The sequence below is a fragment of the Oncorhynchus clarkii genome, chromosome 1, assembly GCF_045791955.1.
Source record: "Oncorhynchus clarkii lewisi isolate Uvic-CL-2024 chromosome 1, UVic_Ocla_1.0, whole genome shotgun sequence".
Taxonomy (NCBI): Eukaryota; Metazoa; Chordata; class Actinopteri; order Salmoniformes; family Salmonidae; genus Oncorhynchus; species Oncorhynchus clarkii.
Window position 1 is genome coordinate 10,560,813 of NC_092147.1, and position 15,040 is coordinate 10,575,852.

Sequence of the window (15,040 nt, forward strand, 5' to 3'; positions counted from 1 at the left end):
TTGACAAAGGATGCAGTGATCAATATTAAACCTACCACTTCTGATAAAGTGAGGCCTGATATTTTATTTTTCCTTTATTTAACTAGGCAGTTAAGAACAAATTCTTATTTTCAATGACGGCCTAGGAACAGGGGCAGAACGACAGATTTGTACCTTGTCAGCTCGGGGATTTGAACTTGCAACCTTCCGGTTACTAGTCCATCGCTCTAACCACCTGCCGTCCACTGCATCCAAGGGTCTTAGAGAAGTGGCTGCTGCATTCTGAAAAATGTTGTCACCACAATGAAGAGCTGGCAGGAAGGTTGCCTGTACATCCTGTTTCCTGCTGTTTGTGGAGAGTCAGGAACTACTTCTATTTAAGAGGCCTACTTTAAATCTTAACAAGTTCATCTGTATGTTTAAAAAAAAAACCTGCTCGACGAGAGAACCATCCAATGCATAAATATGTAAACCTTCTAAAATATTTCTAAGAGAATTAGAAAAGATACATTTGATTTTTCCTGCATTAAGTACCCATTTTAAATCAACAGCTTTCTACACAGCAACAAAATCAGGTTGGGGTTCTAACATGGCCTTGTCAGCAGTAGGGGTTCAAACATGGCCTCGTCAGCAGTAGTAAGGGTTCTAACATGGCCCGGTCAGCAGCAGTAAGGGTTCTAACATGGCCCGGTCAGCAGCAGTAAGGGGTTCTAACATGGCCCGGTCAGCAGCAGTAAGGGTTCTAACATGGCCTCGTCAGCAGCAGTAAGGGGTTCTAACATGGCCCGGTCAGCAGCAGTAAGGGTTCTAACATGGCCTCGTCAGCAGCAGTAAGGGGTTCTAACATGGCCCGGTCAGCAGCAGTAAGGGGTTCTAACATGGCCTCGTCAGCAGCAGTAAGGGGTTCTAACATGGCCTCGTCAGCAGCAGTAAGGGGTTCTAACATGGCCTCGTCAGCAGCAGTAAGGGGTTCTAACATGGCCCGGTCAGCAGCAGTAAGGGGTTCTAACATGGCCTCGTCAGCAGCAGTAAGGGGTTCTAACATGGCCCGGTCAGCAGCAGTAAGGGGTTCTAACATGGCCCTGTCAGCAGCAGTAAGGGGTTCTAACATGGCCTCGTCAGCAGCAGTAAGGGGTTCTAACATGGCCCGGTCAGCAGCAGTAAGGGGTTCTAACATGGCCTCGTCAGCAGCAGTAAGGGGTTCTAACATGGCCCGGTCAGCAGCAGTAAGGGGTTCTAACATGGCCCGGTCAGCAGCAGTAAGGGGTTCTAACATGGCCCGGTCAGCAGCAGTAAGGGGCTCTAACGTAGATAAGTATCATCTGCATACATATGAATGTTACAGCTTTTTGCAGAAAGACCAATAGTATTTATATAAATAGTAAAGAGGACAGATCCTGCAGGATACCTTTTATTAATACCGAGGTGACTTGGCACCATCAGAAAGCACACATTTGTGTTCTGTCTAGTTCCCAAACCACTTACAAAGACGCCTGGTCATGGCCCATTTCAGACACCCTTTAAATGAGTAGAGGATGGTGGACAGTATAAAAGAAGCAGAGTGATTCCTGTGATCTAAGCCATTTAAAAGACAAGCGTAGCTGCTGAAACGGTGCTATGTTCAGGTCTAGAACCAGACTGGTGAAGAATATCAGCTGAGGTTGAAAGTTCTTAGCCGCTATACACTGGATTCGTGCTCCCGAGTGACGCTGCGGTCTAATGCACTGCATCTCAGTGCTAGAAGCGTCACTACAGACCCTGGTTCGATCCTGGGCTGTATCGCAACCGGCCGTGATCGGGAGTCACATAGATCAGCGCACAATTGGCCCAGAGCCGTCCAGGTTAGGGGATGGTTTGGCCGGGGTAGGCCGTCATTGTAAAATAAGAACTTGTTCTTAACTGACTTGCCTAGTTAAATAAAGGTAAACATGTAAAGAAATATTGACATACTGTAGCTTACTCTAATATATATTCTGCTGTACATATCATTCTTAGTATATTGAGTGGAAATTCACCTAGTATATATATATATATGTGTAGATAGCGTTTTGATTGCTGCTAGTGCTATTTAGGTTAATTGGATTTGTTCAACATTTCTTGTTATTTAAAAAAATTATTTGTGTACTTGTTTGACATTTTACTACATTTTTAGGGGCTAGTAACATAAGCATTTCACTGCACCCGCTATAATATCTGCAAAACTGTGTACGCGATCAATAAACTTTGATTTGATGACCTAGCATGACTGAAAGGCTAGGTCATCAACCTCCTCTCCTTTCCTTCATACTAGGTCATCAACCTCCTCTCCTTTCCTTCATGCTAGGTCATCAACCTCCTCTCCTTTCCTTCATACTAGGTCATCAACCTCCTCTCCTTTCCTTCATGCTAGGTCATCGACCTCCTCTCCTTTCCTTCATGCTAGGTCATCGACCTCCTCTCCTTTCCTTCATGCTAGGTCATCAACCTCCTCTCCTTTCCTTCATGCTAGGTCATCAACCTCCTCTCCTTTCCTTCATACTAGGTCATCAACCTCCTCTCCTTTCCTTCATACTAGGTCATCAACCTCCTCTCCTTTCCTTCATGCTAGGTCATCAACCTCCTCTCCTTTCCTTCATGCTAGGTCATCAACCTCCTCTCCTTTCCTTCATGCTAGGTCATCAACCTCCTCTCCTTTCCTTCATACTAGGTAATCAACCTCCTCTCCTTTCCTTCATACTAGGTCATCAACCTCCTCTCCTTTCCTTCATGCTAGGTCATCAAACCTCCCCTCCTTTCCTTCATGCTAGGTCATCAACCTCCTCTCCTTTCCTTCATGCTAGGTCATCAACCTCCTCTCCTTTCCTTCATGCTAGGTCATCAACCTCCTCTCCTTTCCTTCATGCTAGGTCATCAACCTCCTCTCCTTTCCTTCATGCTAGGTCATCTAGTCATCTACGTCCTCTTATAGCCAGGACTGACCACGACCACCACCGACTACTCGCTCCCCTCTTCCCCTTCCTGTTCTCGCAGGGTGCCACACTTCTCCCCTTGTCCCTGCGCTGCTTCCTAGTGGCTGTTATCCACGGCTGCCGGTGGTCCTCTCTAACAGTAACATCAGGGACTAGATTTATGGCCCTGTGGCTGTGGTGTCCCCATGGATCTCCTTCCCATTGTGTGGTGTATTGATCTGCTGCACGTCAAAACCTCTCACAGGCACCGAGCCTGGTGCCGGACATCCTGGCCCAATAACCCACCCACCCCAACAATTACCACCATCTCTTTTGTGTAGGGAGAGGCGGGATGGTGGGGGAGAGAGGGTGTGTAGGGAGAAGTGATTGATGATGGGAAATGTGTGGGAGAGGGGAGGTGTGTAGGGAGAGGTGAGGGATGATGGGAAATGTGTGGGAGAGGGGAGGTGTGTAGGGATGATGGGAGAGCTGGGGTGAGATTGGGAAATGTGGGGGAGAGGGGAATGTGTAGGGATGATGGGAGAGGGGGGGTTTCTGATTAGGAGTGTGTTCTCTAGCAAGGGATCTCAGACATCCCTACTGCCCTGGCGTGCCAAAATAGGTTTTATTTTTCCTTTTGAACTCTCATCATCATAGCAGGTAGTAGTGAAGCTGTCCCTATACAAACTGCATGTTATCTACTGGTTAATTCATAACACCAAACAGATGAGACATTCGGACAATGAGACCGTATAACCAGCTAGCTCACCCATGCTACTATCAGGGGCTGCTTGACTCTCAACCCTGGCTTGGATCTTTAGCAATGGAGACAAAATACATAGTATTGGTCCTCTCTCACTTTTTATATACCTTATATTCGTTATAATGTCTCTAATTTATACATCTAATTTAATCTCTTGTTTGTTAAATACAGTACAGATAAACTTACAGACTTATAAACAGACTCACTATGAGAGAACCCCCCCCAAAGGTCTGGTCCACTGACTGCCTGTCCTCTCCTTTCTCAGCGTCCCGCTTCAACCTGGAGACAGAGTGGAAGAACAACTACCCCCGTCTGAGAGAGCTGGACAGGGTATGTCAAGTCAACAATATTATCCTTGACTCGTCTACTGATTCTGAGATTTTTGGAGCGGCCATATTGGAGTGCCAGATTCCGCCCAATAATCACTTCTGTTTGTCTTTTCCTCCCAGAATGAACTCTTCGAAAAAGCCAAGAACGAAATCTTGGACGAAGTCATTAGCTTGAGTCAAGTGACACCGAAACACTGGTTAGTGTTTGACCTGATGTTTCCCCTTTAAAGGAAGTTTGGTCACCTGCAGCTTATGTACATCATTATTATTGATTATTATGTATCGATTTAAAAAAAACAAAACATGTTATAATTTTTACATAGCCAACATCAACGGAGTGTTGAATGCTTCATATTCAAAGGCCGTTAAACTAATTCTGAAATGCCTGTCTGCCAGCTATGTTGTAGAAGCTATGAATGGGTGTGGGTGGGTTTATGATAAATTAGTCTTTCAGAAGCCCATGGGGATTGAGCTGGGGTTTGTCACAGAGCCCTGTTCAGATAAAGAGCCTTGCTTAAGTTAACAAGCTGCTGGGCTTTCATGGCTATGCGGCCTAAATGGCCCCCTATATAAGGAGTAGGTCACCATTTGGGATGCAACCATTGGGAATCTACAGTAAAGTGCAGTCTGAATAGTGAGCGTTTATTTCATTTACTAAAAGGGTAATTTTCATTCCCTTCATAAAACCTGACATGACAGATCTGGCAAAGTCAAAGGACACATCACTACCGCTTTCTGCCCTATTGCTTTCAGCTATTATGCCTGTTCAGATCAGCTGCAAATCTGGAGAGGACATAACCAAAGGAAGCAAATTGAGACTTTTTACAAATATTTTTTTGTCTTTGTGAGTTTATATTTATTTATTGAGATGGAACCGTGAAGACAGGTGAGGTTCTAGATTACGAGTCAGAAGTGCACTGGGTTGGATTCAAGCCCATGCTGACTCTGGTGTAGGCTGTGTGCACCGGTGTTTGCGGCACTAACCTCTGAACCACACAGGTCACTACTTTAGACTTAACGTACACTCACACAGCGTCGTCTTCAAAACTGCTGTCCAAACTAGAAGCACTTGTTTTCCTATCTTAACCCTGTAGGGAGGCCATCCTAGAGAAGAAGCTGTGGGAGCGTGTGTCCATCCACGTCATCGAGAACATCTACCTGCCTGCAGCCCAGACCATAAACTCTGGTACCTTCAACACCACCGTGGACATCAAGCTCAAACAGTGGACGGACAAGCAGCTGCCTCACAAAGCATTAGAGGTAGAGTTCTGCTGCTGCTGCCTCACAAAGCATTAGAGGTAGAGTTCTGCTGCTGCCTCACAAAGAATTAGAGGTAGAGTTCTGCTGCTGCCTCACAAAGCATTAGAGGTAGAGTTCTGCTGCTGCTGCCTCACAAAGAATTAGAGGTACAGTTCTGCTGCTGCTGCCTCACAAAGCATTAGAGGTAGAGTTCTGCTGCTGCTGCCTCACAAAGCATTAGAGGTAGAGTTCTGCTGCTGCTGCCTCACAAAGCATTAGAGGTAGAGTTCTGCTGCTGCTGCCTCACAAAGCATTAGAGGTAGAGTTCTGCTGCTGCCTCACAAAGCATTAGAGGTAGAGTTCTGCTGCTGCCTCACAAAGCATTAGAGGTAGAGTTGCGCTGCTGCTGCCTCAATAGCTCTTTAAACCTCTTCTTGCTAATGGCGGAGATGCATGTCATAAGGAGATGTTGGTGTCAGGTCTAAGTCGAGAGATAATTTAGATCATTGAAGATTGGATTTACTGTGCCAGTCAAATATATGTGTTCTGGTTGGTCTGACAGGAGTGGTGTATGGGTGTTGTAGTGCTGTCTGTAGCAGGCCATGGTGTCGTGTTGATACCTGGCTCTCTGTCCTCCAGGTTGCCTGGGAGACGCTGCAGGAGGAGTTTGCCCGCTTCATGGCGGAGTACAAAGGGAAGGACCAGGACGACATTTTTGACAAGCTGAAGGAGGCGGTGAAGGACGAGAGTATCAAGAGGCACAAGTGGAACGAGACAGCCATGGACAGCCTGGTACACTTACTTACACACACACACCAGGGTTTCTTCTGGATCAAAAAGGAGCTTAGGTGGTGGGCGTGGCAATGGGTGGAGTGAATTTTCGAGAACATTTTCGAGGCTCACATCTGTGTAGAGAAATAGTACAATTTAAGACCATTTCCTGCAATTCTACACGTTTCTCCATGGAGCTGACATACATTTTGGCAGTTTTATGCATTTTGCCATGGCCAATGTGGTGTTGCTCAAACATAATAACAATCAGTCATGCTAAATTCATTGTTTTTCACATTTTTGATTCTCCCTAAATGTCTAGCTTGTTAGTTCTCAAATAATATTATAACAAAAATATATGCCAGATTTTCAGTAGTTTAAGTTAACACTGAAAGCGTTTTTCCATCCCAAAATGTATAAATACAAAAATGATGGATGGCTGTACACTACATGACCAAAATGATGTGGACACCTACTTGTCAAACATCTCATTCCAAATTCATGGGCATTAATATGGAGTTGGTCCCCTCCCTTTGCTGCTATAACAGCCTCTACTCTTCTGGGAAGGCTTTCCACTAGATGTGGTAACATTGCTGCGGGGACCTGCTTCCATTCAGCCACGAGCATTAGTGATGATGTTGAGCGATTAGGCCTGGCTTGCAGTCAGCATTCCACTTCATCCCAAAGGCTTTCATTGTGGTTGTGGTCAAGGCTCTGTGCAGGCCAGTCAAGTTCTTCACCACTGATCTCGACAACACATTTTGGTATGAACCTCACTTTGTGCACAGCGGCATTGTCATGCTGAAACAGGAAAGGACCTTCCTCAAACTGTTGCCACAAAGTTGGAAGCACAAAATCGTCTAGAAGTTAATTGTATGCTGTAGAATTAAGATTTCCCTTCACTGGAACTAAAGGGCCTTGCCAGAACCATAGAAAATGGGCCCAGACCATTATTAATCCTCCACCAAACTTGCCACAACACTTGGCACTATGCATTGGTGCAGGAAGCATTCTCTTGGCATCCGCCAAAACCAGATTCGTCCGCCGAACTGACAGATGGCGAAGCGTGATTCATCACTCCAGAGAACATCTTTCCATTGCTGCAGAGTTCAAATGGGCAAACTTCCCACCACTCCAGCCGACGCTTGGCATTGCACATGGTGTTCTTAGTCTTGTGTGTGGCTGCTCGACCATGGAAACCCATTTTATGAAGCTTCCGACGAACAGTTATTGTGCTGATTTTGCTACCAGAGGCAGTTTGGAACTCGGTCGTGAGTGTTGCTACCAAGGACAGAACATTTTTACGCACTACAGCACTTTGAGGTCCCGTTCTGTTAGCTTACGGCTGAGCCGTTGTTTCTCCTCGACGTTTCCACTTCTCAATAACAGCACTTACAGTTGACTGGGGAAGATCTAGCAGGGCAGAATGTTGACCAACTGACTAGTTGGAAAGGTGGCATTCTATGACGTTGTCACATTGGATGTCACTGAGCTCTTCAGTAAGGCCATTCTACTGCCAATGTTTGTCTATGGAGAATGCATGGCTGTGTGCTTGATTCTATACACCTGTCAGAAATGGGTTTGGCTGAAATAGCCAAATCAACTAATTTGAAGGGGTGTCCACGTATATGTGTATACAGTGCATTCGGGAAGTATTGGTTTTTCCGCTGACATGCACTGTCAACTGTGGGACCTTATAAAGACAGGTGTGTGCCTTTCCAAGTCATGTTCAATCAATTGAATTTACCACAGGTAGACTGCAATCAAGTTGTAGGAACATCTCAAGAATGATCAATTTAAACAGGTTTCATCAGACCAGAGGACAGATTTACACAAGTCTAATGTCCCTTGCTCGTGTTTCTTAGCCCAAGCAAGTCTCTTCTTCTTATTGGTGTCCTTTAGTAGTGGTTTCTTTGCAGCAATTCAACCATGAAGGTCTGATTTACAGTCTCCTCTGAACAGTTGATGTTGAGATGTCTGTTACTTGAACACTGTGAAGCATTCATTTAGGCTGCAATCTGACGTGCAGTTAACTCTAATGAACTTATCCTCTGCAGCAGAGGTAACTCTGGGTCTTCCTTTCCTGTGGCGGTCCTCATGAGAGCCAGTTTCATCATAGCGCTTTGTGGCTTCTGCAACTGCACTTGAAGATACTTTCAAAGTTCTTGAAATGTTCCTTATTGACTGACCTTCATGTCTTAAAGTAATGATGGACTGTTGTTCCTCTTTGCTTATTTGAGCTGTTCTTGACACAATATGGACTTGGTCTTTTACCAAATAGGGCTATCTTCTGTATACCACCCCTACCTTGTCACAACACAACTGATTGATTGGCTCAAATGCATTAAGAAGGAAAGAAATTACACAAATTAACTTTTAACAAGGTACACTAGTTAATTGAAATGCATTCCAGGTGACTACCTACTGAAGCTGGTTGAGAGAATGCCAAGAGTATGCAAAGCTGTCATCAAGGCAAAGGGTGGCTACTTTGAAGAATCTCAAATATAAAATATTTTTTGATTTTGTTTAACACTTTCCATGTGTTATTTCATAGTTTTGATGTCTTCACTATTATTCTACAATATAGAAAATAGCAAAAAATAAAGACCCTTGAATGAGTAGGTGTGTCCCAACTTTTGACTGATACTGTATATATTTTATTTTACACTGTTGGGCGACCGGAAAACCCCAAGATTTAAAAAATCCCTGCACACACACACACACACACACACACACACACACGTGCCCGTGTACACACATTCATGCGCCTGTACAGACATGCGTACGTTTACAAACAGGCACACACACACTTTGTTATATTCAACCACATATACAGCAGGCAAACATTAGTATGCATTTTTTTCCTGTCTTGCCATGCCTTGTGGGTAATGTAGTTTCTCCTCTCTGTGTGTTGTCAGAGGGTGATCCAGCACAATACTCTGGAGGACCGCTCCATCACAGACAAGCCCCAGTGGGACGCAGCCATCCAGTTCATGGAGGAGACCCTGCAGGCACGCCTCAAAGACAGTGGGTTATACACCCCCACCATGACTTCTCCCCTGTTCTGTCACATGCTTTATTTACTTCACCTGCTTTCTGGGTTATGGTCAGATATGTCAGACATTCAAATATTTCTCCCCCTCCTATCTCTGCTCTGTCTCTCTTACTACCACTATCGCTGTCTTTCTTGCCATCTTCTCTTCTCACTCCCCTTCGTCACTCTCTCTCTCTCTCTCTCTCTCTCGCTCTCTCTCTTTCTTTCTAGCTGACTCTGTGATAAATGACATGGCAGGTCCTTACTGGAAACAACGCTGGATGAGCTGGACGAGCCGCTCGCCCGAACAGCACATCTGCAACGAAACCAAAAAGGAGCTGGAGCGCCTGCTAAAACTCCATGAGGACCACACAGCATACCTGGCCAACGACGAGGTCACAACCGTCCGCAAGAACCTGGAGGGTCGAGGGGTGGAGGTGGACCCTGTCCTGGTAAGAACCTGGAGGGCTGAGGGGTAGAGGTAGACCCTGTCCTGGTGAGAACCTGGAGGGTTGTGGGGTGGAGGTGGACCCTGTCCTGGTGAGAACCTGGAGGGCTGAGGGGTGGAGGTAGATCCTGTCCTGGTGAGAACCTGGAGGGTCGTGGGGTGGAGGTGGACCCTGTCCTGGTGAGAACCTGGAGGGTGGAGGTGGACCCTGTCCTGGTGAGAACCTGGAGGAGTGGAGGTGACTCTGTCCTGGTGAGAACCTGTGGGTCGTGGGGTGGAGGTGGACCCTGTCCTGGTGAGAACCTGGAGGGTGGAGGTGGACCCTGTCCTGGTGAGAACCTGGAGGGGTGGAGGTGGACCCTGTCCTGGTGAGAACCTGGAGGGGTGGAGGTGGACCCTGTCCTGGTGAGAACCTGGAGGGGTGGAGGTGGACCCTGTCCTGGTGAGAACCTGGAGGGGTGGAGGTGGACCCTGTCCTGGTGAGAACCTGGAACCAGGGCCCTCATTTATCAACCATGTGTACATTTCTTACTAAATTCTAGCATACGTGGAGATATATACGTTGTTTGCATTGATAAATTAGAGCCATATATTTGTGTGACTGTTCTCTCGTCTCCTCACTTCCATTAGACGAGGGCTGTTCTCTCGTCTCCTCACTTCTATTAGACGAGGGCTGTTCTCTGGTCTCCTCACTTCTATTAGACAAGGACTGTTCTCTCGTCTCCTCACTTCTATTAGGCCAGGACTGTTCTCTCGTCTCCTCACTTCCATTAGATGAGGGCTGTTCTCTCGTCTCCTCACTTCTATTAGACGAGGGCTGTTCTCTCGTCTCCTCACTTCTATTAGACAAGGGCTGTTCTCTCGTCTCCTCACTTCTATTAGACGAGGGCTGTTCTCTCGTCTCCTCACTTCTATTAGACGAGGGCTGTTCTCTCGTCTCCTCACTTCTATTAGACGAGGGCTGTTCTCTCGTCTCCTCACTTCCATTAGACGAGGGCTGTTCTCTCGTCTCCTCACTTCCATTAGACGAGGGCTGTTCTCTCGTCTCCTCACTTCTATTAGACGAGGGCTGTTCTCTCGTCTCCTCACTTCTATTAGACGAGGGCTGTTCTCTCGTCTCCTCACTTCTATTAGACGAGGGCTGTTCTCTCGTCTCCTCACTTCTATTAGACGAGGGCTGTTCTCTCGTCTCCTCACTTCTATTAGACGAGGGCTGTTCTCTCGTCTCCTCACTTCCATTAGACGAGGGCTGTTCTCTCGTCTCCTCACTTCCATTAGACGAGGGCTGTTCTCTCGTCTCCTCACTTCCATTAGACGAGGGCTGTTCTCTCGTCTCCTCACTTCCATTAGACGAGGGCTGTTCTCTCGTCTCCTCACTTCCATTAGACGAGGGCTGTTCTCTCGTCTCCTCACTTCCATTAGACGAGGGCTGTTCTCTCGTCTCCTCACTTCCATTAGACGAGGGCTGTTCTCTCGTCTCCTCACTTCCATTAGACGAGGGCTGTTCTCTCGTCTCCTCACTTCCATTAGACGAGGGCTGTTCTCTCGTCTCCTCACTTCCATTAGACGAGGGCTGTTCTCTCGTCTCCTCACTTCCATTAGACGAGGGCTGTTCTCTCGTCTCCTCACTTCCATTAGACGAGGGCTGTTCTCTCGTCTCCTCACTTCCATTAGACGAGGGCTGTTCTCTCGTCTCCTCACTTCCATTAGACGAGGGCTGTTCTCTCGTCTCCTCACTTCCATTAGACGAGGGCTGTTCTCTCGTCTCCTCACTTCCATTAGACGAGGGCTGTTCTCTCGTCTCCTCACTTCCATTAGACGAGGGCTGTTCTCTCGTCCCTGAACTCCGCTGCTGCCTCGTTGTTCTCAACACCAATATTCAATAACTTCTCTATTATGCACTTAGCAGCATGGTTGAGGAAAAGTCGCCAATTCAATAATACAAATGTTGTTAGTGTTCTTACGTAATATAACCTCATACAATTTCAGTAGCACATGTCTTAGAGTGATGGACTGTGCCATCCTCAAGGCCTCCACAATGGTTGAGTCCACTCAGACTAGTACCAATCAGACAAGTATCTTGTACACCATTTTTTGGGGGGTCTATTGTTTTTCTAAAGAAATCTTGGTCGCCCAACAGCCTGTCGACCATTCAATAGACCAGTCGACTAAATGGGGTCAGGGGCCCTACAGTCAAGACACCTATTTTATAGCAAAAAAAACATGATGTAATGTAACAGAGTTAAATAGAACAGAATATTTTTCCAGATAAGAAAAGTTGCCATTGCGAAGTGGTGCCTCTCTGGGAGAGTTATTCTCTGTGACCGTTTGAAACAGGGCTTAGTTTGGCTCCTTTGAAATACCAATTTTTTTTCAGGGTTACAAACCAAAATCTGTCGTCTTTTTGCTAATGGCCTGCATACATTTGATTAGATTTTATTTTGCGTGTTCTTTGTCATTTTCTAAATGTAATTAACAGTTCTACATTGAACACTGGCTGCATGGTGATGAATTACGGCCACTACATCTATTTGATGAGTAGGCCATAGCTCAATGACTGATGAAATATGCTCTTTGTCTTCATCAAAGTGTGTTTCCATATGCTCAGTGTGGAACCTGTATGTTTAGTGGGGTTATAGCCTAGGCTAACCTATTCTAAATGGTACTAGCAGTTCGCAAAGTAGCCTTAGCCATATGCTCAATGTGGAACCTGTATGTTTAGTGGGGTTATAGCCTAGGCTAACCTATTCTAAATGGTACTAGCAGTTCACAAAGTAGCCTTAGCGGAAAATAGACGAGAAGCAATTATTCCCAAACTGCAGCTCGTTGTTTCAACACACTTTCGTACTTCAATTAACCAGTCCATTTTGAATTAGTGATAAAACTGTTGTCGTTTGGCATGGAATGTAGCTTGTGTATCCCGTCAGTTAGAGGGATTTTTTTATGCCCACCTTTTATAGGCATTTATTTCTGTAGGCCTAACTGTAGCTTGTGTGCAAACTCGGCACGCGTGTGCAGAGGGAGTGGTCGGAACGCAATTGAATGAGTGAAACATGGAGGGGAAATGGAATTTAGGGAGAAGAACTGTGTGATGCTTGCCTTGTTTTTTTGTGCCCCGGCAAATGAACGTTGTGTTCAAGACACATTCCACCAATTACTTTTACTGTATTTGAAAACAATGTGATCTTTAGTTAAATATGGATTTTTGACATTGTCTGTTTTGAGGACTCATACCTATTCTTACTTCAGACAGTAATGTAATCAGAGAGGGAGACTAGCAGGTGTGGGAGAGGTGGACGCGGGTATTGAACCCCGTCTCCGTTGTTGTTGTATATGTGACGTGCCAGGAAGACCACAGCTCTGCATGTCTTTTGCCTATGCATTTCCTCTCTCACTTCGGTTCCCTCTTTTACTTCCTGTATTTCTAGATCAAGGACACGTGGCACCAGCTGTACCGACGTCACTTCCTGCAGAAGGCGCTGCATCACTGTAACCTGTGTAGACGAGGCTTCTACTACTACCAGAGACAATTTGTTGACTCGGAGGTAAGGGTCCTAGGCTCTTTGGTAAGCTGCCAGAGTTAGCTGATTTCAGAGGGACGTAGGTTTGGACGTAGGTTTGGACGTAGGTTTGGACGTAGGTTTGGACGTAGGTTTTCAGAGGGACGTAGGTTTTCAGAGGGACGTAGGTTTGGACGTGGGTTTGCAAAATTCCAGTAACTTTCCCAACGTTCTCTGTAATTCCAGAAATCCCGGTTGGAAGATTCCTGGAAAGATTTTTGGAATATCTTGGAAATCTGGGAAAGATATTGGAATTTTGTAACCCTTTGTGGACTGTAGTAAGTTGTCCATCTACACAACATCCTGTTGTCTCTGACTGTTGCATGTAACTTAATAATATAATACATGCCCTGTCTCAGTGCATCATGTTTCTCTCTCACCACAGCTGGAGTGCAATGATGTAGTCCTGTTCTGGAGGATTCAGAGGATGCTGCTCATCACAGCCAACACACTCAGACAGCAGCTCATCAACACAGAGGGTAGGCTGGGACTAGATCTGGGGCTGTGTTACAGGGCTGTATAGGCCCCTGTCTGGAGGCCTGTCTTGTCTGGAGGCCTGTCTCGTCTGGAGGCCTGTCTCGTCTGGAGGCCTGTCTCGTCTGGAGGCCTGTCTCGTCTGGAGGCCTGTCTCGTCTGGAGGCCTGTCTCGTCTGGAGGCCTGTCTCGTCTGGAGGCCTGTCTCGTCTGGAGGCCTGCCCTGTCTTGTCTTGTCTGTCTGGAGGCCTGTCTTGTCTGTCTGGAGTCCTTGTCTTGTCTGTCTGTAGGCCTGTGTTCCCTTTATCTTTGATGTCTGACATTTTGTCTCTGGGTGTGTGTGTGTGGGGTTGTGTGTTTGCATTTGCACACTCAGTCCGGCGCCTGGAAAAGAACGTGAAGGAGGTGCTGGAGGACTTTGGTGAGGACAACGAGAGGAAGGTCCACCTCATCACCGGACGCAGAGTACAGCTGGCAGAAGACCTTAGTGAGTCACCTAAACATACACACACACACACACACACACACACACACACACACACTGGGTACACACACACCACACACACACTGGGTACACATACACACTGGCTACACAGACACACACTGGGTGTATACACACAGACTACATTACACCAATTTGGGTTTAACCAGAATGGTATCGTTAGTCACATTTGTGCTGGTCCCTCCTGCTTATACCTTCCTTAAGCAATAAGTTCCGAGGGGGTGTGATATATGGCCAATATACCACAGCAAAGGGCTGTTCTTGGGCACGACGCATTGCTGAGTGCCTGGATACAACCCTTAGCCATGGTATATTGGGCATATATCACAAACCCCCGAGGTGCCTTACTGCTATTATAAACTGGTTGCCAACGTAATTAGAGCATTATAAAGAAATGTTTTGTCGTATCTGGCTTTCAGCCAATCAGCATTCAGGGTTTGAACCGCCCAGTTTATAATAGTGAATAGATTACTACCTATATTATGGAAAATCATTTATATTATAGTGATAATATGAGGAGCAACAGAGACTTTTTATGCAGATAAATGAATGTGATTGAATCGGCTGTGAGATTTCTTTGATTTGATGGCACTGTAAATTGTGTGTTTAGTGCAATATACCTGACACCACTAGATGGCAGTGGTGTTTTTATCTTTGTATTTATTATGGATCCCATTAGCTTCTGCCAAGGCAGCAACTACTCTTCCTGTGGTCCAGCTAAATTAAGGCAGTTCTACATGTAAAAAAAAAACTAAAAACATTCACAACAGATTTCACAACATATTAAGTGTGTTCCCTCAGGTCCCTACTCCACTACCACATATCTACAACACAAAATGTTTAGTGTGTATGTTATTGTGTGTTTGTATCCATGTGTTTGTGTTGCTTCACAGTCCCCGCTGTTCCATAAGGTGTATTTTTTTATCTGTTTTTTTGTATCTAATTTTACTGCTTACATGAGTAACTTGATGTGGAGTACAGTTCCATGTAGGCAGTGGCGGTTCTAGGTTGTAT

The 15,040-nt window shown here is 45.9% G+C and overlaps 1 protein-coding gene across 4 annotated transcripts in view; it reads left to right on the top strand.

Annotated features, from left to right (window-relative positions):
* LOC139420491 (dynamin-like GTPase OPA1, mitochondrial) overlaps positions 1–15,040 on the top strand; it is a 78,987-nt gene that overhangs the window by 20,897 nt on the left and 43,050 nt on the right. For 3 of the 4 annotated variants that reach the window (XM_071170930.1, XM_071170723.1, XM_071170851.1), the window contains 9 exons: positions 3,935–3,999; positions 4,119–4,195; positions 5,093–5,258; positions 5,877–6,029; positions 8,927–9,035; positions 9,274–9,494; positions 12,919–13,035; positions 13,436–13,529; positions 13,901–14,011. In XM_071170930.1, the coding sequence (XP_071027031.1) occupies positions 3,935–3,999; positions 4,119–4,195; positions 5,093–5,258; positions 5,877–6,029; positions 8,927–9,035; positions 9,274–9,494; positions 12,919–13,035; positions 13,436–13,529; positions 13,901–14,011 (1,113 nt within the window). The remainder of the gene's footprint in view (positions 1–3,934; positions 4,000–4,118; positions 4,196–5,092; positions 5,259–5,876; positions 6,030–8,926; positions 9,036–9,273; positions 9,495–12,918; positions 13,036–13,435; positions 13,530–13,900; positions 14,012–15,040) is intronic. The other variant, XM_071170771.1, reaches the window with a different exon arrangement.